The following is a 27,729-nucleotide window of genomic DNA, read 5'->3' on the forward strand; positions in this document are numbered from 1 at the left end:
TTTATTTTACTTTAGGGAAGGGTAGAGATGTGGAATACTCAACTAAAAAAGTCATTGTTTATATATAAAACTGAAGAAACTAAAACAAACTTCATTTCTAAAAATAACCCAAACTTCACCCAACCTAAACCTTCTTTCTTTTAAATCCTTACCTTTCATCTTAGAATCAATACTCCATGGAGAAACATATACAATATTGTGTATTTGTTCTAAGTGAAGGCTATGCAATGGGAGTTAAGTGATTTGCCCAGGATCATACAGCTAGGAAATGTCTGAGGCCAGATTTTAACCCAGGACCTCCCATCTATTGGCTTGATTCTCAACCAACTGGGCCACCTAGCTGTGTGCCCCCAAACTTTTCAAAGAGCTCCTTTGAATTCAAACCCTCCCCTCCTCCCAAACTAGACAACAAATTTTCCACCATATCTTGTTGGTTAATAAAAAACATCTTTCCAACTGGGCCTTATTCCATTTGCCCTGCACTTTGCCATGAAGGCATGCTGTGAAATTTAAGAACTCATAACAAGAGATGCATTTGTTAAAAATCTTAATTTTTTTGCCTTTCTTACCTGTCCCATAGTCCCAGAAGCCACATAATATAGGATGAGTTAGAGAAAACAAAGTGGCCCAAGAAGTCAAAAGGAAAAATGTCTAATTGTTATTGTTGGCCAGCTAGAAGGGAAGGAAGGGAGCAGTCTCTCTGATCTTAACAGGCCCTGGGTTCCTCCATGTAGATTCATCACTAGAGCAGGTGAGGAAACTCCATGGAGAAACTGAAGAGAGATAAACAAGGCATATTTCTTTCCACAAAGACCCTTTCAGAAACTGAAGAGAAGTTAATTGGGAGCAGAAGAAATCAGGAGTAGTTGTGGCATTTGCAGCAACCAGAAATACACAGAAACTGGGAGAGTTATCTCAGCATTCCTCTAAAAGCTGCTGGTCCATCAAATTGTGCTTCAGTTACACCCTATATGCACACCTACACATTATGTAATATTATCCAGGATTCAAACCCAGGTCTTCTGATTCCAATTCTAGTTGTCTGTAATACTATATTGCCTAATATAGCAGTAAAATCCTTTTTTTCCGTCTATCCTATTTGTAGACTAAAATCTATCATAGGAAAAATCTATTTTTATAAAAAGAAAATACCTTTGGCTATGCCATTACAAAAGAGCACATATTCAGTTATATATTACAACTAATTTTCCTTTTCTAAAAGATCAGAGTAGCATTGTTTATGCAGTTTCAGAAATACCTGGCTATACACACTTAAAATAGCAAGAGACCCTGAAGGAAATGACACACTTACCATATAGCCCACACCGATGGCAAGTAGTTGATCGAGGTGATGGTATTAATGAGTTAAATAATTTGGAATCATAGTTTAGAGACAAAGGATTTTCACTCAAATTCTGTAGCATTTTTGGTTTTGCAGGAGACAAATGAGTACTAAGCTTCTATAAAAAAAGATAAAAAAGAAAAACTGGATAATTTTCAGAAGTAATCAGGTTAAAATTAAGGGAACAGGGATCAGATCTGTGGTAGAGAGTTTTCAGATAAGGGAAACTCTCTTTACCTTCTTAGCAAAAAAAATACATACACACATGCTCTCTCTAATCTTTTTTGTATCATGGATCCCTTTGGAAACCTTGAAACCTTAGTTTTTAAGCACATAAAATGAGATTTATAGGAATGGAAACCAATTTTATGAAATTAAAATGGAATCCTCCCCAAGTATTCACCCCCTAAAAATCTATCAATAGATCCAATACCTCCAGGTTGAAAACTTATCTTAAAGAGTTGTCCAGAGAACTGAGAGGTTAAGTGAACTACCTAGGATCATACAGTTTTCCAGAGATGAGGCTTGAATTTAGATCTTCTTGTCTCCAAGGTCAGCTCTCAATTTTACTGTTATGCTGTCTCTCAAACGTTAGTAAATTGAATTTAAGATGATTACCTCAGATTTAAGGGAAGTTAGATAGCACAATAGACTCCCAGGCCATAGTCAAGAAGATCTGAGTTCAAATTCAGCCTCAGACACTTACTAGCTTGTGTAACCCTGGGAAAATCACACTTGTTTGCCTCAATTTTCTAATTTATAAAATGAGTTGGTTAATGAAATGGCAAACCACTTCAGTATCTTTGCCAAGAAAACCACAAATGGGATCATGAAAAGTTGGACATGACTGAACAGAATCTCCAACTTAAGGAATTCTGACTTCCCATGTAAATATTAGATTTTTAACAAAAAATAAACAAGAAAAAAACTTTATAACTCACAGTGTTCAGTTCTTTGGTTGGCAAATTATTTCCAATGTTTAATGCGGCTGAGTTCCCTGAGGAAGAAAAAAATACTTGTATATGAACTTCTTTAATTAAAAAAAATGCACTTAAGTAAAAACCTGAAACACACTATTTAAGAATTATGTTTAAAAACATCTTATACTAATTATAAATATTTTTAAAGAGCTCCACTAGAGCAATAACTATTTATTTAAAATTTCTATTTCCATCTGTAGTGTTCAGCACATAATAGGTATGAAATGTTGACAAAAGTAGCAAGTATAAAATAGGCAATGGCCCTGATTTCCTATAGGATGAATATGGTCTAACAGTATTGTTATTCATAAAGTTTGTATCTAAATAATTATTATTTCACTTAAAAAAAGGCTTTACCTGAGAAATATGAAGAGGTATTGTACAGATTGATACCTCTCAGTTACATCAATATGTGTGACCTCTTTAAGAGTAGATAATTCCCTTTACAAGTACAAGTCACAATCTGTTTGGTTCCCAATACATGCCTTTCTATAAATACTCCATAGAGGAATCACCCAAAGTATGGGAAACATCTTATGGACCCTCAATATATTAAAGACATTGCTGAAGCATTCTGATTGATAAACTTCATTCTTGCCATTATGAATATTCTGCTTCTCTTTATACTACTTTTGGCACAGGCTTTATAGCTAATACACAGCAGTACTTTTATACCTGCTATCTATCTTTCCATTGCCCTTTAGGTTATATACAATTTTAATTCTTATGAAATCATAGTTTGATTGCTAGGGGTACAAAAAGATAGGCTTTTGTAGTAGTTAGGAGTTGTGTTCAAAGAAAGTGCTGTGTAATTTTTCAGATGCATCACATCATCACTTTCAGATCCAATTCATTCATAGTCCATCCAAAGTTCCTGCTCAAAATACACATGTACTGATAGACTCAGTGGACTCTGCATTCATATGAGCCACAGTATAAGTCATATTCTGTCAACTGTTTCTGTGAGGAGAGCAATAACTTAGTTCAATCTCTTTTGTGAAGTATAGATCTCACTGAGGTGGCTCTGTGACCTTCAAAGGCTAAAGGTAATGCATATGATATCAAAACCAAATAGGATTATCTGAAGAAACTGCTTGTCAAAAGGTAAATCTTCTTTCTGATCTTTGCATGGAGTATCTTCTAAGGAACTTGAACAGCTGATGAACATATACCTTCATGTTTTATGTCTTGTTTAATGTTGATATCAGTAATGATGATGATTATGGTAATATTAGCTAACATGTATATAGTTCTACCAATATTATCTCATTTGATCTTCGAAGCAAGCATCTAAAGTAAAAGCTATTTCTATTTTACAGATAAAGAAACTGAGGCTAGGAGAAGTTAGGTGATTTGCCTTGAGTCACACAGTTAATAAGTGTTTAAACTGGATTCAAATTCAGGTCTTCTTGACTCCAACTGAAGTACTCTACATTATAAACAACTAGGGAGCATCGTGAATGGTGCACTGGATCTAGAACCAGGAAGACTGAACTCACAACCTGCTTCAAATAATTATTATCTATATAATTCTACTTCATGTTGTGAAGATAAAATGAGATAACCATGTAAAGTGCTTTCTTAACCTTACAATACTATGTAAAATGTTAAACTATTACAGTAGGATCTCATTTTACATTACCAATATATTCTAAGTTCCTTTGCCTAAGCTAAAAAAATTATGCATAATAGTGAACTCCATTATTTAATAAGCATTTCTTATATGAAAATACCTAGGCACTTTTTAACTTTTTTAAGGCTTATCCGAACTACCAGAATCATTACTCTTATACTCTAGAGCTATTATTAATAGCAAAATAGTATTAAAGAAACATAAGAGAAGTGCTGCTCTGACTACACAACTTGTTACAAGAAAGAACTCTGGACACAGACTGATGAGAGAGCTAATGTTTGGTGCAAAACAATGTAATGATTCACATTAACTCAACAATGATTGTGATTGGTGAATTGGTTAAACACTTCTTAGGAAAATGACATGGATTTAGGGTATAATTAAAAATTTTTATTTTATGTAATTTTATGCCTTTATTTTTTTCAACTGCCAATCATGTACACCTGAATTGACATGTGTAAAATGAGGTTCTATTATATATCCATCATTCTAATTAGCTGTCTATAGATTAAAATCAAGTTCAATGAGATAGAATCTATAATTGATTATATTACTTATTATATACATATGATTAAATGAACATATGCACTGGAGAGCTTTAAGGCTTTTTGCTGAACTGTATCTGATACTTAAAAAAAATAAATAACAGACATACCAGAACCTTTTGTTTTCCTAATGCCTTTCAGTTAAGTGTATGACTATGAAGGTCAAATATTGAATACTATTGGCCCTAGAAAGAGTTTAATGAATGTTTGTTAAACTGATTGTAATCCTCCTCAATTTTAAGCTATTTTCAAGGTGTTTCTACATGATCCTCAAAAGATTTTGTAGAAATGATCAAGTGAGCATACGGATCAGTAGTTGCTGATGATCTATTCCAGTGGTTCTCAACTTTTCTAATGCTGTGACCCCGCAATACAGTTCCTCATGTTGCAGTGACCCCAAACCAAAAAATTATTTTGGTGGCTACTTCAAAACTGTAATTTTGCTACAGTTATGACTCGGAATGTAAATACCTGATATGCGTTATGTATTCTCATTGCTACAAATTGAGAGGTTGAGAACCGCTGATCTATTCCATTCTTCAGGTATCTGTGGGAATCTATTTCTTTGACATATTTTGAAAACTAGATCCCATGTGCCTTTTAAAATTGTGCTACCTTCAATATAGATTTCTTCTGTGTATATATTGGGATAGGATACAGCAAATCTTCACAACTTCTTCTTCTTAGATACAAAATACAAAGTCACTGAGATGGTGGAGTCATGTGTGTGGTCCTACTATCAAGTACTGATGACCACAAATTGCCAAAATAACAACAGATTTGTTCCAATTCATGTCTATTAATAATCTTTATAATTTCATTCAAAAATTATCTTAGGATTATTTGCTTTACTTGGGTCTCACAATAAGCACTCTTCAATTAAAAGTGGTAGTTGCCTATAATCACATATACTATGTTCTTATTGACATTTTGTTGAATAGTATTGTTTTTTTGACTAGTGCTTAAACAATCATCTGAATGCAAAAAGGAAAATGAAACAACTATTTTTTTCCTATTTAAGATGCAATCAATTCCACTTTTTGAGATGTTGTTTAGCATCCATATCTAGGGCTGATGTCATTATTTAAATGGGCTATACAGTAATAATGTCAAAGAGTTGTTTTTTCATCAGTAAGCAATTTCCACTACTTTCTATTCAATGCAGATTATAACTCCTCTACCCATCAGTGGAAAGACCATTTCTCATTGGCTGCTATGCACTATTATCCATTCTCCCTTTCCCCCCTGTAAAAAAAGGTCAGCTAATGGTCAACTTTCTGATGATGAGTTTCTCAGCTTAACTATGCTGGTCCAAAAAACTAGTCAGAACTCATGCTCTGGAAACACATGAAACACACAAAACAATGGTGTAGGACTTTAGTGGAAAAAACACATTTAATTCATTTAATAATTTCATAAACCTTTTTAAGCTCCTAAAATATAAAATGTTCAATATTTGGTGCTAAAGATTCAAAGATAAACAAAACACTCTTTGTCTTCAAGAAGGCTATGATCTCATAGGAGAAATACTAATAAATATAATGCATATAAAATATGACAAATACATGAGAAAAGTAAAGTGTCAGAAGATGAAATGGGAGCAAAAATTTCCAGCTACGGGGCTAGAGAGAGATCCTGGAAAGTTTCAAGGAAGAGACACACAACAAGAACATAACAGATCAGATCTCAAGACAGTAGTAATATAAATATTTAAGTCTTATAGTCTCACAAATAAAGTCACTTTACAATCATCCTCTCTCGGTATGAAAACCTTATTTCTGCCCATCATTACTATTTTAGCCATGTAGGCAATAGAGAGATGTAAATAACAGACAGCAGATTTTTGCACCTAAGAACTTCAATTTATAATTTGATTTTTGAAGGTAATCAGAATTTAAGACTTAAGGAGATCTTTCTGAAGTTCTATCTCCAATTAGAATAGGGTATACACATTTGACAAGCTGTAAGAATATCTAAAGTAAATATACTCAAAGAATGCTACTTTAAATCACCTGTTGATGTTTTCTTGTCAATTTTTGATCCAACTGCTTCTTTGTTAATACAGTTAGTGGTAGAAGGTGCTGAACTGTTTTCACAACTAGCAAAATATCGTTTAGTTTGTTCACAAAACAAAAAATTTTTTTTGGCAATTCCCACTGTTTTACTTGCGTGCTCAGGGCTTTTCAACTTAAAGTTGGGATATGATCGAGGACTTCTTAAAGGTTCATGTGGAGGCTTGATTTCATTCCTCTCTATAGTTAATTGTTCTGTCACTTTGCAAGCAGATATATCTGAATTATTCCTTGACATCTTAGCAAACTGAAGTTTAAGATCACAGATACCTAAAGGAAGAAAAATGTTTAAGGGACAGTTCCTTGAATTAACTACTAATTTAAATGTTTCTCTACATCATGGGTAAATAACTTCAAACAGCATAAAAGATAATACATTTTTGTACCACAAATAATTTCTTATTCCTCAATAACATATACTTACAAGAAGCATTTAATACAAAAGATATATAGATATATAAATTAAAATTATGAAGTTGGTTGGGCAGTTACATCATGCAACTAAAATGAAAAAAAAAAACCTAAATGGCAATAACAATATCTAATGAAGTAGAATTCAAAACATATAAACAAAGACATTACATAATGGCAAAAGGAAAGAATAACATGGCAATAGTTCTCAATTTATACATATCAAACAATTTAACAGTAAAATATATTTTTAGAAGATTATGACCCAAGAAGAAATAAACTGTAGTACCATAATAGTACAATAAGGGATGACTTTACTATAAAAGTGTAACAAATAAAAAAGATTTAACAACAAATCATATTGGAACTGCTTACTTCACAAGCTGTATTATATATATATGCATATAATATATAATGGAGAATTAAATGGGCAAAATAGGGGATATACAGTCCTTTCAAGTATACATGAAAATGACCTATTTATACAAGAATATTTTAGTAGCAATTTTCTTGGTAGGCAAAAAAATCAAAAAGTAAAAAGGTGTACTCTGATTGGGGAGTGGCTAAATAAACTGTGGTATGTGAATGTAATAGATTATTAATGTGCCATAAGAAATTATGAAATGAATTCAGGTTCAGAGGAATGACATGAAATGAAATGAAATGAAAAAGGTTCAGAGGAAACTGGGAAAGCTACTATGAACTTATGCAGAATGAAATTAAGGCAGAACTAGGAGAATAATTTATGGGGCAAAAAAAACTCTGCAAAATTTTAGAATTTTAATTGACAAATTGATCAAGCATGATTCCAAAAGAATATTGATAGAATATTGCACTCACTTTCTGACAGAGAGGTGATGCATTTAAAATATATAGACATACATGAACAAATTTGGACATGGCCAATAAGAGAATTTGTTTTGGCTGGACTCTGAAGCTAAAGTATTGAGGGATTTATATAAATTAAAACCCCAGAAATTAGAATTTAAAATATAAGAGAAACAAAAATTATACAACCACATGACAACTAAAAACAATTATAGTATACTAAAGAAAAAAATCAGAAAGCCAACTAAGTTTTAAAAGATGTCAATGGTCATATATCAAAATCTATTAAAGGTAGCCAGTGCTTTTAGGAAAGAAATTTTTGTTGCTAAGTGCCTACATTAACAAGAAAAAAAAAGGGAAAAATAAATTAAGCGTACAACATAAAAGATTTTAAATAATGAACAAGGTAATAATCCATGTAAAAAAATCAAGAGATGATAAAAGTAAGAGCAGAAATAAATGAAGCTGCAAAATCAACACTGACAAATGAAAAGTAATCACAAAAGAAAACAAGAATGTAATTAGGGAAATACTATATAAATATATTATGGCAAATGTGAAAGCTTAGAGAAAAATTATCAAGTACAAAAATAATCCTAATAAAAGAAAAAATTCATTTTTCAAGTGCTTATTATGTATTAGATATTGTGCTAAAGTCCCCAAGCTAACACAATAGCAAATGAGTAATATAAGTAGAAAAATCGAAGTTACAGAAATAAGATGAGTTATCAAATTATTCCACCCCAAATTAAAAAATAAAACACAGGCATAAGTATGGTAGAAGAAGTATGGTTTCAATTTTTTCAAGAATAGTCTGTTGCATACTATTTAGTTCATAAAAATAAAGAAAGAGAAAATATGCCTTTTATGAGGCAAATATGATGTTAACTTTAAAAGCAACATAATGAAAAGGAAATCATAGGCTCCTATGAATTTAAATGTGAAAATATTAAAGACTTCTCATAATTAAGCTAGGTTTACTCTCAGCATAAAATATTTTTGAATAAATTTAAAAAAGGAAGAGACATTATAAGACTAAGACATAGTCATAAAGAAAGTTATGTGGGTAAATAAGCAAAATATAAAGAATTACAATGAAGAGAAAAAATCTGAAATGGATTCTGGCATACTTGTTTTAGAACATAATGTAAAATAGGCATAAAAACTATCAGATGACACAAAAAAACCCAGAAAAATCCATCAGTGGGCTATTTACACTAGTTCTCCAACAAAATGCCAAATAATAGTGTCATAATTATTTGGAGAAAATAAATTCTCAATCTTAGTAATAATGAAAGTGACACAAACTGAAACCACAATAAGGTGCCACCACTTCATACCTATCAAATCAATGTTATTGAGATTGTGTAGCATAAGGTACACTCCTCCATTGTTGGTTTAATCGCAAATTATAGAATCTTTTTGAAAAACAATTACATTAAAAGTTTTAAAAGCTAATTACTATGAATAATATAGTTGGGAAATTTCCCTGAAACCGTAATCAAAACAACAAAGAATAGTTATTTGTATAAACCTAATCCTACCAGCATTATATGCAATGGCAAAAAACTGGAAACAATATAAATGTCCAATAGATAAAATAGCTAAGCAAATTTAATATACTGATCTAATAGAATACTATTCTGCAATTAAGATCTACAAGTATGAATTAAATTACGAAAACTGGAAAGAACTGTAGGAAACAATACAGTGATAAAAAGCAGAAGTAGAAGAATGCAGATACATTACAAGCTACAACTTTGTAAAAGGAATACTGATTAAAAATGAAAGAACATTGAAAAATTCTCTAAATTACTAGTAATTAAGAGTACTGAAAATTTATACAAATTTAAGGTTTTACCTCACATTTAACAGACTAGCAAAGATAATAAAAGAGGAAAATGACAAATGCTGAGAGGAATAGTAATATAGGTAGACCAACAGTACATTATTGAGGTAGCTGTGAATTTATCCTGGCATTCTGGAAAGCAATTTGGAATTATGTCCCAAAGTTACCAAAATCTATATGACCTTCTAGCCTCTCAACTAATGGATCTAAGCCCCAAAAGAAAGCCAAAAAAAAAAGAAGAGGAAAATGACCTATTTATACAAGAATATTTTAGCAGCAATTTTCTTGGTAGGCAAAAAAAATCAAAAAGTAAAAAGGTGTACTCTGATTGGGGAGTGGCTAAATAAACTGTGGTATGTGAATATAATAGATTATTAATGTGCCATAAGAAATTATGAAATGAATTCCGGTTCAGAGGAATGACATGAAATGAAATGAAATGAAAAAGGTTCAGAGGAAACTGGGAAAGCAACTATGAACTTATGCAGAATGAAATTAAGGCAGAACTAGGAGAATAATTTATGGGGCAAAAAAAAAACTCTGCAAAATTTTAGAATTTTAATTGACAAATTGATCAAGCATGATTCCAAAAGAATATTGATAGAATATTGCACTCACTTTCTGACAGAGAGGTGATGCATTTAAAATATATAGACATACATGAACAAATTTGGACATGGCCAATAAGAGAATTTGTTTTGGCTGGACTCTGAAGCTAAAGTATTGAGGGATTTATGTATTTACCCACTTTGCTCAAGGAGGGTGCAGGTTTGTGGGTGATACAAAATAATTTTTGGAAATACTAAAGGACATTTATGCTTTGATGTGCCATACTTATTTCAATATAATTTATGGCTGTGCAGCAGTATTGCTCTGAATTAAAACTCAGAGGCTGGATCACAATACCAAAATAGAGTATCACAATACTGTAAACCTCAAAATTTCTTAGACTTATAAATGTTGGAAATTTCACCATTGGGAAATTTCATACTTGAAAAATTTCCTATTGAGAGTGGGTCTTGGCTATTGGAATGTGAACCCCATTGGCATGAGAGTTTCCCCCTCCTCCCTTCTTAAGATTACTTTAGGACAGAAACCTTTTGCTGAACAATGGAAAGGACTTTGACCTATGCTTAAGAATAGAACAGGAATTTCTTTGAGTCATGATTGATTTTGGAATTGATACAATGGAGATACTTGGAATCAATCTCCACCCTACTCAGTCCTAACAGGATTAAGGAAGGGCTGCAGCCTAGATCAAAATTTAATTATTCCAATCTCTACCCTACTCAGGTTAACAGGATTTAGGAAGGGCTGTAGCAAAGGATCAAAGATTTAATTATTTGAAAATATGACCTTCAACAGACATGTGCAAAGCCAGAGACCTCTGGGCGGTCCTGGGTTAAGCTAGAGCCTCCATTGGCACAGGGAAATTGATGGACAGTGATTGGTAGATGTGAGAACTGAGGGGAGGAACTTGGATGGTTTCCTCAAAGAGAGAGGGATCTGAAGACTCAGAGGTGGTGGTTTTTTAGGAGTTGGTCGGAGTGGTTGGGGTGTGCTCTGAGAAGCTTGCTCTGAAGGAAGCTGAAGGTGGGGGCTCTGAGACTGTTTCTCCATTTTGGTCACGTGAGTAATAGGGACTGATCTCCTTTCTTTGCCCCAGCTATCTAAGGGCTTGGGCCATTTGGCCCAGCCTAAACAGAAGGGGTATTTAAGCCCTATTCCCTTCTCTCCCCTTTCTCTCTACCTCTATCTCTCTATCTCTAATTCCTTTCTTCCTCCTGTTTGTAATTAAAACTCCATAAAAGGTTGACGGCTGACTTGAGTTTTCATTTAGGAATTACATAGCTGAATTCCTTGGCGACCTTAAATTAATATATATCAGTCTTTTAAAAGTGATTTCCTTGTCACAATACCAAGTATCAAAATACCAAAGAAGAATGGTGACAATATGCTATAGCATTTTGCTACTAATAAAAAAATTACTTCAATGTATTGCTTTGGTAGAAGTGCTAGAAATAGTATTCTTATTGGTAACGGATGGAGAATATTAACTGATAAAATGTGTCACATGCACTACACTGTAAATAATTGTATTGCTAAAACAAACATGCTGGGGGCAGCTGGGTAGCTCAGTGGATTGAGAGCCAGGCCTAGAGGCGGGAGGTCCTAGGTTCAAATCTGGCCTCAGACACTTCCCAGCTGTGTGACCCTGGGCAAGTCACTTGACCCCCATTGCCTAGCCCTTACCACTCTTCTGCCTTGGAGCCAATACACAGTATTGACTCCAAGATGGAAGGTAAGGGTTTAAAACAAAACAAAACAAAACCATGTTGTATAATAAAATTTCTTTTAAAAATTTTTAAAGAAAGATTTTTATCTAAAATGGTTATATAAAAGAAAATGAAAAGATTAAGAATATAGTTAAGGCCAGAAAAACATTCTTATGACAGTTTATGCATGAAATTTAATTATAAATTGCTATTAGGTTTAATGATTGACTGTTCAACATCAAAAAAGATCTTTTCTTCACTCAACTATGGGAAATTTTTTTGTTATTATGAACTTGACACAAATACTTTCACATACAAAAATTTTTTAAAAAATCTTTTATGTAGGGATTTTTCAGTAAAGAATTAATTTAGCATGATAATACTGATGAGCCTTGCTTGTCTGTTTATTCTCTTGATGTTTTTCTTCTAAAGAACCTACCTTTAAGTTCCACAAAGCTGTAAAATGGAAAAGAAAGAAAAGAATCTCAATTCAATTAGGTTATACCAGGTAGTCTTTTGGTTCCAGACCTGTGATTTCATTAGTTTAGGGAACTCCCAATACCAACACAGAAGGGTGAACTGTTCTGTCATTTAAAGAGTTCTTCAAGAGCTTTCTAGGGTATTGAGAGATTAATGTTTTGCTCAGGATCACACTATCAATATATTTCAGATACTGGCCTTGAAAACCCCATCAGTTCTCTCAGACCCCTAGGATCACCCAGGCTTTTCAAGTAGAGAATTCAGTGCCAAAAAACAAGGTACTCCATATTCTGGCTAAACATGTCTACTTTCTGTTCCCACACAGGACATTGTATCTCTTGCCCCTATGACTCTGCACAGGCAATAACAGTAACTAATGTTTGCAAAGTACTTTCTGAATATTATCTCCTTTCATCCTCAAAATCACCCTGGAAGGGTAACCCTAGCTAAAGTGCCTGAGGCCAGATTTGATTTCAGGTTTTCCTGACTTCATGTTCAGTATATGTATCCCTTGTGCCAACTAGCTTCACTGTACCTCATATCCATGGAACTTTAGAAGGTTCTTGAATTTCCTAGTTCCATTAAAGGCTCAAGCTTAAGACTTACCTTTTGTACCACTCTGCCTCTTCTGCCAAAAAACCAAAAAAACAAACCCAAACTCACTTGGGATATATTTTTGCTTTTTTAATAATCTGTGCCAATGTTTTCTCCCAGTAGAATTTAAGCTGCTGAAAAAAAAAGAAATACTCTTTTTTTGTCCTCTCCCCAATTTCTAGTAAGGTGGCTGGCACACAGTAGGTCCACAATAAGTGCTTGTTGTATAGAAGTAAAAATGAACTGTATAGGCCTGCTACTTCAATTACTGCTGAGAAGTAAAGAAGATAGCAGTGATGGAACAAAGGATAGTGTTACTGCTAGGGATACTTTTTTTTTTTTAATCTCTTGTAGAATACCAGAGGACTAAAAAAAGACTGACATTTTCAAAAACCCTATAAAATAAAGCCATACTTGCATGCATTAAGACATTTTTTTCAGGGTCACAGGAATAATGCTACAAGATCATTCATCAAATGTTCAAACAATTCTTTCTTTAAATGCCTGTTTTTCAGGTAAGTTGATACTCTCATTAATAGTTAATTTATTAAAAGGAAAAACGTGTGCTACTGAGTTCCAATTCTTTTTATGTAACATAACAGCACCAATTCAATGAAAAAACCAACCAGATGTGCAGTGGTAGAAGTCTCCTAATCATTAAGAAGCGATAAGTGTGTGTTAAATAAATTCAGTTTAATGTCACCTCTAAAACAGATGGCTAGAATTGGGGGCTAGGGGATGGGGCCCTCATATAATAGTACTCTGGGTTGGCTGAGCCTCAGACACTGCAGTCAGGTGAAAATAGTTTAGGGTTTACCATCTAGTCATATTGCTACTGATATCTCTGGCACAAAAATTTAGATCCTTTAAATAAATAAAATAATATTTTAAAAGACTTTTAAAAACTTGTTACATGTATAGTTTAACAAAATTTGAATTTCTTCCGAAGTATAGAAATAACAGAACATAATAAAATGGAAAAGTACCAGGAAAGAAATTTCTATTTGACAAAAATCTGGAAAGTAGTTAAGCAAAAATTAGATTCAGACGAGCATCTTATATCATATACTATAAGTTCAAATTGGATACATGTCCTTTATATTAACACCATTAAAAAAAAAACCCTCTATATGCTGACAAAGTTCCTGACTGATTCATCCCTCTTGCCAGAGATAAAATACCTGACCTCATTCCTCTGATTATCATACTCAGACTCCTAATTAAATTCTAACGACTGATGGATGCTTCCATGTCACTGTATAAACCCCATTACTCTGTTCTCAATTGCCCTACTTCTCTTTTCCTCATTCCCCTCATCATCAATATACTACTCCAGGTCTCTCCAACCCCTTCCGGGGTGTTCTCATCTATTCCATTAGTAACAAAACTGCTTTTATCTCAAACTCTTTCTCATTCCTCCAGTCTTCTTGCACTCACTGAGACCTGGCCCCATTCTAATGGCACAATGAGCTGGGACCCCTTTCCAGAATTGGCTACTCTTCCAAATGACCCAATCATGTTTGGGAATAAAGATATTTTCTGATCACCACTGGTGCTTTCAGGCTCTCTCTTGCTTTCTCATTTAGCCTCACTTAATTCTAATGCCTTCCCTCCAGTATCTTCAATTTATCCTGTGTGTAGGTTCTCTGAACATGGATGTTTGTGTGTTGTCTACCCATTAGACTGTAAGCTTCTTGAGAGTGGGCACTGTATCCCTAGCACTTAGTATATAGTGTTTGGCACAGAGTAGCTACTTGATTAATGGTTTTTGACAGGTTCATTTAATCCACACTAATCACCCAATCAAAATGCTAGAAACAGTTTTTACACACCTTCAAGACATGAGTTCAGTGCCTATCTCACAGTCTTTCTCTGCTCTAGATCTTATTCTACGGGGCTTCAACATCCATACTGGTAACTCCCTGCTAACTTCCCAGTGCCTAAAACTATTTTTTTTTAGTCACAACTTACCTATTCCTTCACCCTACTTCAGCTATATATAGAGATGGTCATACTCTTGACCTTGCTGTCACTCACTCATGTTCTACTTCCACATTCATGAACTCTGAAATTCCTTTATCTGATCCTAATATGAGATTTTTTCAACCTTCCCTTTGTCTTGCAACCCTAATGCTGTGCTTATTGTCACTGGGATCCCAATCCCTGCACTCCTCAGTTTCTTCTCAGACCATCATCCCTGCACTGACAATATTTACTCTATTCTACTTTCCTTACCTTGACCACATAATGAACCAGTTCAATTCTACTTTCTCTTCTATACTCCAGTCCTTTGTCCCCTTACCCTGTCACTGACCTTTCCTTCCCCACAATCTCTTCTTTCATCATATGAAGGTGACCTTTCTCCTTGCCAAGGCTTGCCCCCCTCCAGAAACATAAGTGATTATATGCCATCCCACCTTGTAGACTGCCCCTTGAATCATCCATTTTCTCCATAATTTTGAATCTCTCCTTTTCTATTGGTGGCTTCCCTGCTACACACCTATGTCTCTCTCCTTGTCCTCAAAAAACTTTCATTTGATCTGTTTCTGCTACCTATCATCCTATATTTCTCCCTTTTGTAGCTAAACTCCCTTAAGAAATTACTCTACTATTAGTGCCGCCATTTCTTTTCATTCACTATTTCCTAACGCCACAGTGGGTTTCAGACCTAATCCTTTAACTTAAACTATTCTCTCCAAAATTACCAATGACCTTTTGATGGCCAAATCAAATAGCTTTTTCTCAAACTTAATCCTACCTGATCTCTTAGATCACTCTCTTTTCCTTTATTCTCCTTTCTCTGTTCTCTTCAAGTTCTCCTCTTACCTATTTGATTGCTTCTTCTCAATCTCCTTTGCTGAATCTTCATCTAGGTTGTGCAGTAACTCTACTTCTTGTAACTCTAGATATCCTCCAATAACACCTGGTTTCCCCTCAGGTTCTGTCATGGGCCCTCTTTTCTTTTCTCTCTATACCATTTCGATTGATTTAATCAACTCCCATGGACTATAGGAGCTATGTAGTTGAGTCTTAGGTCTATTTATCTTGTCATAACCTCTCCTCCAGTCTCCCAAATCTGCCTTTTAGTTATCTCGGATTGGAAAACATTTAGACATAATAAAACATGAGTTGAACTCAACTTTCTCAAAAACCCTCTCTTCTTCCTAATGTCCTTATTACCCAGGCATCCTCATGCTTCACCTTCCACTGCTCACTGTTCTTGACCATCACCTACAATGTGTTGCCAAATCCTCTGAATTCTACTTTTCCAACATCTTTAATATATTCTTTTGACAGTCAACACCCTGGTGCAGGTTCTCATTACTTCACACCTGCTATGACCTTCTGATTGGTATCTTTGCTTCTAAATTTTCCCCACTCAGTTGTCAAAGCTATTTTCCTAAAGCTCTAGTTTGACCAATTTGCCAATATATTCAGGTGGATCCCTATTACCTTCAGGATCAAATATAAATTCCAGTTTGTTTTTTAAAGGAAAATAGATAGCATCTGGCATGATGCTTTCTTTTTATACCTTTCTTCTTCTTTCTCCAGGTACAATGCAATACTTTGACACTAGTCTCCTTGCTGTTTCTTGCACATAACCTTCCAATTCTCCTTAACTCTATGTAGTGTTTTTTTTTACTGGCTCTCTCCCAAGCTTGGAATGCTCTCCCTCCTCCTCTCTGCCTTCTAGCTTCCCTGGCTTCAAGCCTTTAAGTCTCAGCAAATATCCCATCTTCAGCAAAAAGCCTTTCCCTGTTCCCCCAACCCCCTCAAAGGGATGGCCATCTCTCTAAGATTGACTCTAATTTACTCTGTAAATAACTTGCTTGTTCATAGTTGCTTGGCTATCATCTCTCCCATTAGGATATGATGTATTTGAGTTCAGGGTTTGTTTTTGCTTTTCCTTTCATTTTCAAGCATTTAGCACTGTGCCAGGCACACAGTAAGAGCTTAGTAAATGCTTAATGAAATAAATGCTGCTTGACTCAACAGTAAGGGTTGTGGAGATAAAAGTGCACAAATGGAGGTGTGAATTGGTTCAGTGTCTCTGGAAAGCAATTTGATATGCTACAAAAACAACTTCGAGGTTTACACCTTTTATTTCAGCAATCCCACTGCAAAAGCATATGTTCTAAAGAGATCAGTGATGTAAAAAGAATCCCATATATAGCAAATTATTTATAGCAACACTTTTTACGGTGGGAAAAAACTGCCAGAGTTTCTTGAGTAGAACAATCCAGCCAAACCATACTTATAAAGGACACTAACTCCCAACATTATGCTTTTTGTATTGTCTATCCTCTATTCCTGGAGTGCACTAATTCCTTGCCTCTACTTAAAATATCTTATTTCTTTCAAGACTAAGTCCAGTAGATGGAAAAATATTAAGCACCTACTATATGAGATACAAAGAAAGGCAAAAGACAGCTCTTGAACTCAAGGAATTCGAAGTCTAATGGAGAAGACAACATGATAACCACTATGTACAAACAGCATATATACAGGATAAACTTATATACTTGAAACCTTTCCTAATCTCCCAGCTCCTAATGCACTCCCCTCCCAAAATAACTTGTATTTATTTTGCATACATTCTGCCTATATTTATGTACATGTTGTTTCCCTCAAAAGAATGTAAGCTCTTTTAAGGTGAGGATGATTTGTCTTTGTATCTCCAGTACCTGCCTGGCACATAGTAGATACTAAATAAAGGCTTATGTATCTAACTAACCAGAAGTCCATTTATGTTTATGGAGAAGCATGGAAAGCCTTATGTCTCTTTTTTGCACAGTGCCTAGCACATAGTAGGCACTTAATAAATGCTTATAGATTGACATGTTTTGATACTAAATGAAATAAATGAAACTAGGGGAACAATATTGAGGATAACAATGGTAAAGGAAAAAGCAACAAATAAAAACAAAATGCTGTGATATTATAATTAACTCAATTTGGTCCCAAAGAATAGGAGAATTCATCTCCTTTTTTTGCATAAGCCAAGGTCTAGAGATAGAGAACTCTGATTACAATGTAGCCTTATAACATGGGGTTTGATTAATGTTTTGGTAAGTTTTGCTTAAGTGTTCCTTCCCTTTTTTTATTCCTTATTATAAGAGAAATTCTTGAAAAGTTTGGGTAGTTTGGATATATTGCAAAATCTGGGTGATGTAAAATAAACAAACCAAAAGAAAAATTAAATAAAATAAAATTTACCACCTTAAATGTTTCCTCCATACACTCCCACAGAATAACATCAGAAACCCATGTAAACTTCCTGGCCCCACTCTCCCTTGGCACCTAGACCTAGGGAATACCCTATAGTGCTCTCAATCTTTTTAACTATGAGATGTTATGGTCTTCTAGGCTCTTACAGGGTATATTGCTGTTCTGAGATCTTGTCTCTTATAGTATTTGTTTTAATCTTGTATTAGTTTCACTTTATGAATTAGGTAGCTGAGTTGAAGGCCCCCCCCTTTTTTTTTTGCTGCTTTCCTAAGGTGCCAGAATTTATTACACCTCTACTTCCTCTCTTTTCCACTCCCCCTACAGTCCCATTAGGGAACCACTTTCATGTCTGCTATAAATATGAAGTAATTTTACTTAGGATCCTAGATTTAAAGCTGTATTGGACCTTAGAGCCCACTGATTTTAGTTTCAAGGAATGAGGGAAGGTGGCACCCTCAAAGTAATATATATAGAGAGAGGAGAATTCAAATACAACTCCTGTAACTTTTAATTAAGCAAACTTTTTACTACACCATGCTGCCTATCAAGCTGAATGTATAGCTAAAGATGAGCTTAAGGTACTTAGAATAATAGAATTTAGAAGCTCAAAACCAACCTGTTTTATTTAGTCCAATTCTCTTATTTGTTAGATAAGTAAGGGCCAGATGATTAAGAGATATGCTTTTAAAAGTCACAGTGAAGTGCTAGATGGGAATAGGATCAAATTCTCTTTATTCCTAATTAGGTTCTTTTTTCCTCCCCAATGCATTAATTACATTGCTGACTTGAACATTTTTTGACTTCCTATAAAAGGCACATAATAGCTCATATTAATAACATTTAACTACAAAGAGACCATTTCTTCTTTTCTCCCATTAAAATATTATAGGGTGATGATCCTGATATTTTAGGGAAAAAAGTTTAAAAAAAAAAAGTGAACCAGAAGCTCCTTTAGGAGTTTTTTTTTTTTAAAATACAAAGTAAATAATAACCTTTAACAACAAAAAATTCCAGGCCCATGGAAAGGGTATTGTCCCCAATCCCCACCCCACTCCATTCCCACAACAAATTATATTTACAGTGGCACTGGTGTATAAAGGGCCTGCTAAGAGTACTGCACTATTGTTGCTGTAGTTGACTGGGATTTAAGTAGAACACTGTTTTGTTAATTTACTTAATTTGTTCAAATCGAATAAATGTCGGGTCACTTCCTTTTACTAGATGACAAGGGGGTGAGGGGAAAGACCAAATGGGAAGGAAACATAAGTGTGTGCATACCAGGGGCCCATTTTGAGGGGTTTTCAGTCTGCTCCTCTCCTTTAAGGGCATCCAAGGTTGCCAAGGGGCTCCAAACGGTCTTTTACGAGGGAGGGGGCAGGGGATTGGAATCAGGGCCTCCTCTGGGACATCTCTCCGTTCCCTTCTCCAGCCTCCCCAACTTAGGCCTTCTCCTGGGTTGTCTAGGTCACCTCCTCCTTCCAGGTCCCCCAGACTTGGAGCCAGGCCCTGCTTCCAGGCCCCTGCCTCGGGCTTAGTTCTGCTTCCCGACTTTCTCCTCTCCTGTACAGCTCCACACCGCCTAGACTTTCCCATTAGCTTCCCTTACCTGGAAACGGGTTCAAGAGTGGGTCACAGTGGCCCTCTGCGCTCCTGGTTACCCAACGACTCCTCTCTAAGCCCTGTGAGGCTTCAAACGGATACGAATCACCACCACTACACAACAAGCCAGCCCCCAACCCCCCCTCGACTGGTTGCGCCTGCGCAGCCAAGAGGCACGTGCTGTCAAGGATGTTAGGGGGCAGCACGTGCACACTTGGATGTTAGGCAGCAGCACGTGCCTTAGCTGAGAAGCTGCTGCGCATGTGCCCTAGAGTTGCTTTTTTTAAGGCGAGGACAGTGCGCTCTGATGATTCCCGTCTTGGTAAGCATAGAGGAGACTTTGGGGTGCTTGTAAGGACAGTTATGCAGTATCTTTTGAATTGAGAATGTTTCACGAAAAAATATCTCCCCGATCTTTAAGTATCTTTAGACACTCCTCTAGATCCTTAATTGTATGCTTAAAATTGTGATAGTCTTTTTTAAAAATTTCATTACATCTGGAAAGTTCCTCTGCAGTGTCTCCTCTAGATCTTTAAGTATTAAAAATATACTTAAAATTGAGAAACTTAAAAAATTGTTTCATTACATGAGGTTCCCCTGCCAGTGTCTTCTGATTCTTTCACAAAAAACCAACAAAACCACAAATCTTTAAGTCTTTATTAAATGAATGCTTAAAATTAGGATACTTAAAATTTTTATTACATTTTCAACTTGTTTTCAAAAAAAAGCTTATAAACTATCCAGTCTTTCTAGCTGTCAGTAACTCCTTGCTCATAGCCAAGACGGTATTAAATAGGAGAGCAGAATTCAAATATCATCCACTTTATCTTAGAATTCAGCAAGTTTTCTGTTATATCTATCTTATTTTAAACCCTTACCTTCCTCTTGGAGCCAACTCCAAGGCAGAAGAACGGTAAGGGCTAGACAAGACAATGGGGGGGTTAAGTGACTTGCCCAGAGTCACACAGCTGGGAAGTGTCTGAGTTTAGATTTGAACCTAGGACCTCCCATCTCTGGGCCTGACTCTCAGTCCACTGAGCCACCCAGCTGCCCCCTGTTGTATCTATTTTTTAAGGTGGCATGCAGGATTTATTTATTTAATGTAAAATTACACTTGTTTTATGTAAACTACTATCAAAACATAATTTTCAAGTCCCTATTTATTTTTGTTATATCTGCTTTTGCTTTTAGAGATGACTATCTAAAGTGATTCAGATATCAGTTTACAGAGTAGGAAACTGAGGCTGGGAGAGTTGGATTGATTCTACTAGTCATTCTGCTGGGGAATTGTAGTTGGTGGGATTCCAACCAACTGCATTCGAAACAATGCTTTCACATATTTTCCATATTATTCATCTGCTTGTATTCTGAAACTAAGCACACCTTTTCCCCCAGTGCACCTGGACTTCTATATTTTCTCTGCAAAAAAGACTTTTAAAAAATGAACCAATATTTTAAATTATTTACCTTTAAATATACGAGGTAAATAATACACATTACTGTCGATTAACAATAGTGAAGGTGCATAGAAACTTGTTTTTCTGTTTTGAGAACTATTGATAACATTTGTGATAAGTAAGAAGTCACAATAAGATTTGCATATTTTTAGCCTTTCTTCTAAATTAAGGTCTTCACTTATATTCTGAGGTGCAATGAGTGTTGTTATACTACCACCCCCCACCCCCCAAACAAAAGGTTATCTTAATTTGCTAGGACACTTCTGCCAAATGTTCAAGAGCAAAGAATTTGGCAACTGTACTTTCAGCCTTAATGAAGAGGCTGATGATGGTTAAGAGACTCCACTCAGTGAGGTACAGGAGAGGGAGGGCCTTTGGTTTGCAATTCTTTTTTGTTTCTTTATGCCCCAGGACCAAGATAAAGAATTTGTATCTGGAACAGAGAGAACAAAATTCAAAGGTGATATACTTGGGTTTCCCCGAAAGGGAAAAGGCGGGGAGCCGTAAATTGCCTCAGGTAACTCAAGCTCCTAGATAAACAGCAAGCAAAAACTAGGGTAAACTCCTGGCACCGCAAACAAGGTGACTGAAGCGGAGTGGGGAGGAGCCTCTCCTAAGCCCTGCCCACTGCGGACAGGTTGCTCTGTGGCTCAAGGTGCGCCCTTACGTCACGTCGCTAGCCTCACGATGATTGGCTGATTTAGCAGCCTCCGCCCCTCCCTCCCAGCTGGAGCTAAGGGCCGGTTCTACGGCGTCCGGCGTCGCCGCCATCTTTGTTGATGTGTCAGCTCTGTTGGGGTTTGGGGAAAACTGTGGCGGGTGAAGATTAAGGTTCCCGGCCTTCCTCATCGCGCCTCCCCCCCAGTCCGAATTGAACCCCTACTCCCTTGGCCTTCCAGACATCGCTATGGAGAGGTTGACAACTTAGCTAATTGCCTCACTGCCGGGTAAGACTGTCGGAGGCTGGGGGAAAGTGGGAGGGGAGTTGCTTAAAGGGAGTCGAGCTCAGGCTGGGAAGGAAAAGTCCTGGAATTAAGGAGTCTCCTTGGGGGCAGGGGGCCGGGACCCTACGCCCCACTCCTCCTGCCTGGGGCCCATTTCAGAGTGGGGGCGACGGGGACGTTCTGAGGCCCGGAAGGCGGAGCGAGCTCTGGGTCTTGTTTCTTCGAGTGGAAAGGTGTGGGGGGAGGGGGCGGGGAAGAAAGGGGTGTAGGTAAAGTTATGAGCCCTGTACCCTGCTCTCCTCTTCCCCCTCATTCCCATAAGGGAAAGCAGGAAGGTGAAGGTAAGACCGAATCTGAAGCAAACTCTGATCGTGCTGGCTCAGCGATGGAAGATGTGCAGGGGAGCTTGTGTCGTGATGCCTGTCTGCTACGAGGCAATTGCAGAGAGAAAATTCGTTTGTTCCTTAAACTGTATTTTTCTTGTGGTGCTCTTGTTTTGGCTCTTCTCGCCTTTTTGTTGTGGCGGCGGCGAGTAGTTATGGAACCTCTTCCCTCCAGTTGGGGACAAAGGGGGTGCCTATAGCTTTTCTATCTAGTGCCTTTTCTGAATCCGAGAGCGGCCAAGCATTTAATGAGCTCCTGACAATTCGATGAAGACCGAACGACGAACTGAGGCAGGACTGGAAAGAAGGGAAAAACCTTATATATTTCAGTAAATGGTAGACAGCTTGCAGCAGTATTCCTGGTCTGTTCCTATTTATCGATTTGATTTAGCAGGGACAGGACAGTTTGTCTTTAGTGTTTTATGCCCGGTTTATTGTGTTCGCCTGAAAATGCCACTTCGAACTGAACCCATACCCCACCCCAGACCCCCGGAAATTCAGATTGGGAGGATTTCTCACAAAAAAAGTATGCAGGAAGCAAGTAAGCCTATTTTCACTAAGTCGTGTTTTGGTATCCATTCAGGTAGTTAATTTATTATTCAGTAAGAAAGCATTTGGTTTTATGAGATTCTGCTGTCTAGTAGTAAACGCTCAGGTATGTCATATGTGGTGCACAGTACCTAAATATGTCTTGCATCCTGTTTTCAGTTTGTTTTTCTTTGGGGAAAAACTAAAGAAAACTTTTGAGAGTGAGATTGAATGGTACACTAGTCTGCACTTTTCATGACCTATGTACTTGGGGAAACAGTAACAGTAATTGTAAAAGACTTAAACAGTAGGAATAGCAATTTGTCTTGGTTTGTTTTTCTGACTATAGTCAAATGGATTAAATTGAATGAAAGTGTGACAGAATCCAGGAGAGTGAAATCTGATTTAAATTCCATGTTACAATCTATAACAAGATATTTGTGAACTTTATTTAATTCAAGGATGGCATCATTTTAAAAATGTCATCTCTAAATAATAGTAACAACATTTGGACCTTGAGAAATTTTTGATTAAATATTAGTCATTTTAATACAATTATTATGTAGGTCCACAATCCCATTTGACTTTCTGAGTTTTTTTTTTTCTGAGTTCTTTTTGTTGATGAACATGAGTAGAATGACTTAGAAACTGTTTTGGCTGTTTAAAAGTTCCTCTTCAGTCTCTGACTTGTCAAAATCTATGACTATTTGATAAAAGTTGAGCACTCTTGTAATAAACTTATTGGGCACCTACTCTTGCAGAAAAAGTGTTTAAAGAGCAGTGAGAGATTAGAGAGATGAATAAAGCATGTTCTTCAAGTTTTCAGTTTGGTAGGAGAGAAATGCATATACAAATAAGTAAAAAACAAGATAGAATGTTATCAATGTTTAAAAATGAGTGCTATGAACGGAAGATCTTTTAGAATATTAGAAAATAGCTTCAGTTCTATAATGGTTATGCTCACAAAGTGAAGCATATGACTGCATGTACTTTTGAAGTGATTCTTAGGTAAGATAGACAATTTTGGATGAACATTCAGAAACACGTTTTCCCTGGAATAATTTCTAAAAATATTTTCTAATTGAACTATCAGTTTATTATGGTGTTATAGATCCTTATGTAGCTTTCCTCTCTCCCCTCCTTTTTCATTTTTACTTTTTTCAGGGAGGGGAGGCAGGACCTATTTACCGGTGTAACTTAAAAGTACAAAAAATGAAATAATAAACTCTAGCCGATTTCTAAAATCTACATAAATATATTAGGCTTACTTTTTTGTTTTCTCATTTTACTTCATTATCTACATTTGAGGGGATAGTGATATATATGTGTATATATATTACTATAGCAAATATTATATATAACATACATAACATATAATTTGTAAGTGCCTATCATTTGTTACTCAATGTGTCAGTTAAGCTTAAGTAAGATGGTCCCTGCCCCTGAGGAGCTTACAGTCTGTTTTATTAGAGGAATATGAGAGAAATGCATGAAATATATTAGGGGGAAAATACTAATGTTACCAGTGTGGAGGTAATTTATGGTACAACAGTCTAGATTACTGTCTCAAGATTATTCTAGGGAAACTAACTCTTCTTTATGCCCTCAAGACCAGACAGAAGCAGAATTGAGCAGCAGCAGATAAGGTATACCTTCTGCTTACTGATGCCCTACAAAGATTGTGTATTTGGTGTGGGTGTTTCCCTTACCTGTTTACAACCTGTTCACTTTCTAGGAACACTGCTGTCTCAGGGCTGCTCACCAAATTCCAAATAGTCACCATAGAAATTATTCCGAGAAAGGGCCCATAGGCTTCCCCAGACAGCCACAGGGGTCAATGACAGTAAAATAAACAAACAAACAAGTATATTCCTGTCTAACAGAGTTGCTTGGGGGGGGAGGGGGCTGAAAAATTAAATGACTTATTTAGGGTCCTGACAGAAAAACTCCAACCCCTGTCCTCCCGACCCTGAGACATGTTCTCTAGCTGCAAATTGACCTTTCACATCAAATTTTGTCTCTTACTAATGAATGTGGGGAGGGAGGAATGTCTGAACAATTCACACATTTAAAAAAAAAAATTTCTAAAATTTGGTTGGTTATATTGTTGCTTGATTGACCTCTAATTGTATTCCCCTCTTCCAAAAACAGGGGCTTTTTACCAGATACTTGCTTAGCATAATGCTGTACCCATAGTTAATATTTAGTATTTACCTAATTATACCTTTCCATACTCATGTTCCAACTTTTAGTTTCTGTCTCTGTATATAATATAAAGATTTCAGCAAAATTTAAATTTCAACTAAAAAGTTTCAATATAAGGAAGTCATGCTGATGACCTGAGAAACTTTGTTAATTATGAGATCTACACAAGCCGGAATTTGTTGTTTTTCTTTTGTTTTGAGACACCTTCTGAATTGAATTTGGTGATTGTAAACATAGAATTGTCTTAGAATATTTACTAAACATCAGTTCCAGGGCAGAAGAGTAGTAAGCAGTAGGCTATTGGAGTTAATTGACTTGCCCAGGGTCACATAGCTAGGAAGTATCTGAGGTCTCATTTGAACTCAGGACCTCTCATCTCCAAGTCTTGCTCTTTATCCATTGAGACACCTAGGTGCCTCCAAATAGATCAGTTCTAATGGTCCAAGAAATAAGTAGGACCAGAGCTAGGGTAGTAATAGGAAGGGTAAAGAATAATTGAAGCTATAAAGGCACTGGCCAGGCTAAGCTAGGTGGCATAGTGGAAAGAGTGTGGGACCTGGAGTCAGGAAGATTCATCTTCAGCTCAAATATAGCCTAAGATACTTTCTAGGTGTATAGTCACTTAACCCTGTTTGCCTCAGTTTCCTCATCTATAGTGAGCTGGAGTAGAAAATAGCAAATCACTCCAGGATCTTTGCCAAGAAAACTCCAAAGGAGGTCAGAAGAGTCCAACATGGCTAAACAACAAAGTCATTGAAGTTAGCACTGCATTAGATTATGAAGTTTGGGGAATACTAAGGGAGGTTTGAAGCCTAACTAATTGGAAGGGTGACTGTTCTATTAATAAAAATATGGAATATTGGAAAAGCAGAATTGTGGCCAAAATGAATTCATTTTGAGAAATAACTTTGAGAGGCAATATAGCATAGTGAATAGAAAGCTTTCTCAGTCAGGAAGATTTGGTTTCAAATCCTATCCCTAACATAACTTATCCCTAATTTGTATTGTTTAAAATAGTTCTTCTCTAAAATCTGTTCCTAAGAAATCAGAAGTCTGACCAAAGAAAAAATAGGAAAAAGGAAGTCCTTAGGATTATCACTAACATTTATGACCTAGGACAATACTGGTGAACCTTTTAGAGCCCGAGTGCCCAAACTGCAACCCTTGGGCCACAGGTGGAGAGGGGGAAGGGAGCAGCCCCCTTTGGCATGCTCCTGCATGCATGCCATAGGTTTGCAAACATGGACCTAGGAGGACCAAAAGAAACTAGTAAAGAAGGGAGAAGCTTCTAGAGTTAAGGAGAGAATGCGGTATTGTAGACTTTAAATGAAGAGAGAATAACAAGAAGGAATACCTTGGCAGCAGTAAAATACTGGCTGATAATTGTCAGAGTAGGAGAGTAAAGAGAAGGCTGTCGAATTTGCAGTTTGAGTTATTTGAATCTGATGTTCTTAACAGAGTTTCAGTAGAGTAGTGGGGGCAGAAGCAGATTTCAAGGGTATTAAGAGTAAATGAGCCATGTGTTATGTCCAGACAATGAGTAGACTATTTTTGAGGAATTTGTCTGTTGAGGGAAAGAGAGGTTTGTAACTTGCAGTAGGTTTTATTGTTTTGTTTTAAACTGTAGGAGACCTGGGGATAATTTGTAGCCAAGAGGAACTAGTGGAGAAGAAACTGTTGAAAATATATGATGTAGAAGTGAAAATAATCTATGAATAGATGACTTGGAAGGAGTGGGAGGAAAGCTAGAAATAACAGAAAAGAGAGAAAGAATTCTGACATTTTTATATGCCTTATCTCTTTGCTACTAGATTGTAAGCTGAAACAATGTCTTATATTACTTGATTTCAGACTCTTCAAATTTTTTTTTTTTTTTGGAGAGGAGGGAAGTTAAGAAAACTCATTGTTAATTCTGTCTTTCTAACTATGGTCAGCTGCAGAAAGTGAGTGGGCCTGAGAAAGAAACAGCTACTCTTGGGAGTGTATAGAGACAATTAAAAATGAACAAACAGGATTAACCTTATTGGGCTCTTAAATACAGAGAGCATCAAATAGTGATGAGACAATTTGAAAGGGTTTTGTTGTTGTTGTTGTTTTTGCCCCAGCAGTGCCTGGGAACAAGAAAGAAATAATGAAATTTATCCAGGATCAGTTGTTGAGATATGACTATAAAGGGATGAGACATTCTAGAGCCATGATGGTGAGCCTATGGCATATATGTCACAGATGGCATGTGGAGACCTCCCTGTAGGCACCCATGCCCTGTCCCAGCCTGGCCCCACTCCTCAAACACAGGGGGTGGGGCACTGGGTCTTTGAGCCCTCTCCTAGCCTAGGCTTCCCCCACCTTCCCCTCTGGGCTTGGGCAACCCCCT

General features: G+C 36.2%; 2 protein-coding genes across 7 annotated transcripts in view; one reads left to right on the forward strand and one right to left on the reverse strand.

The window, feature by feature from the left end:
* Positions 1-20,030, reverse strand: part of TDRD1 (tudor domain containing 1) — a 63,407-nt gene extending 43,377 nt beyond the window's left edge. For 2 of the 6 annotated variants that reach the window (XM_056803756.1, XM_007478972.3), the window contains exons 1-4: positions 19,846-20,007; positions 6,513-6,842; positions 2,284-2,339; positions 1,313-1,460 (exon numbers count right to left, since the gene is read on the reverse strand). In XM_056803756.1, the coding sequence (XP_056659734.1) occupies positions 1,313-1,460; positions 2,284-2,339; positions 6,513-6,810 (502 nt within the window). In that variant the 5' untranslated portion in view covers positions 6,811-6,842; positions 19,846-20,007. Of the gene's footprint in view, positions 1-1,312; positions 1,461-2,283; positions 2,340-6,512; positions 6,843-12,375; positions 12,393-19,845 lie in introns of all 6 variants that reach the window. The other 4 variants (XM_007478970.3, XM_007478969.3, XM_016428522.2 and 1 more) reach the window with 4 other exon arrangements.
* Positions 20,031-22,025: 1,995 nt separating this feature from the next.
* The window catches only part of CCDC186 (coiled-coil domain containing 186), a 66,554-nt gene continuing 60,850 nt past the window's right edge, over positions 22,026-27,729 (forward strand). Inside the window, exon 1 of the mRNA XM_007478974.3 lies at positions 22,026-22,242. The gene's annotated coding sequence lies outside the window, so the exon portion shown is untranslated. The remainder of the gene's footprint in view (positions 22,243-27,729) is intronic.

This window comes from Monodelphis domestica, chromosome 1 (genome assembly GCF_027887165.1).
Source record: "Monodelphis domestica isolate mMonDom1 chromosome 1, mMonDom1.pri, whole genome shotgun sequence".
Taxonomy (NCBI): Eukaryota; Metazoa; Chordata; class Mammalia; order Didelphimorphia; family Didelphidae; genus Monodelphis; species Monodelphis domestica.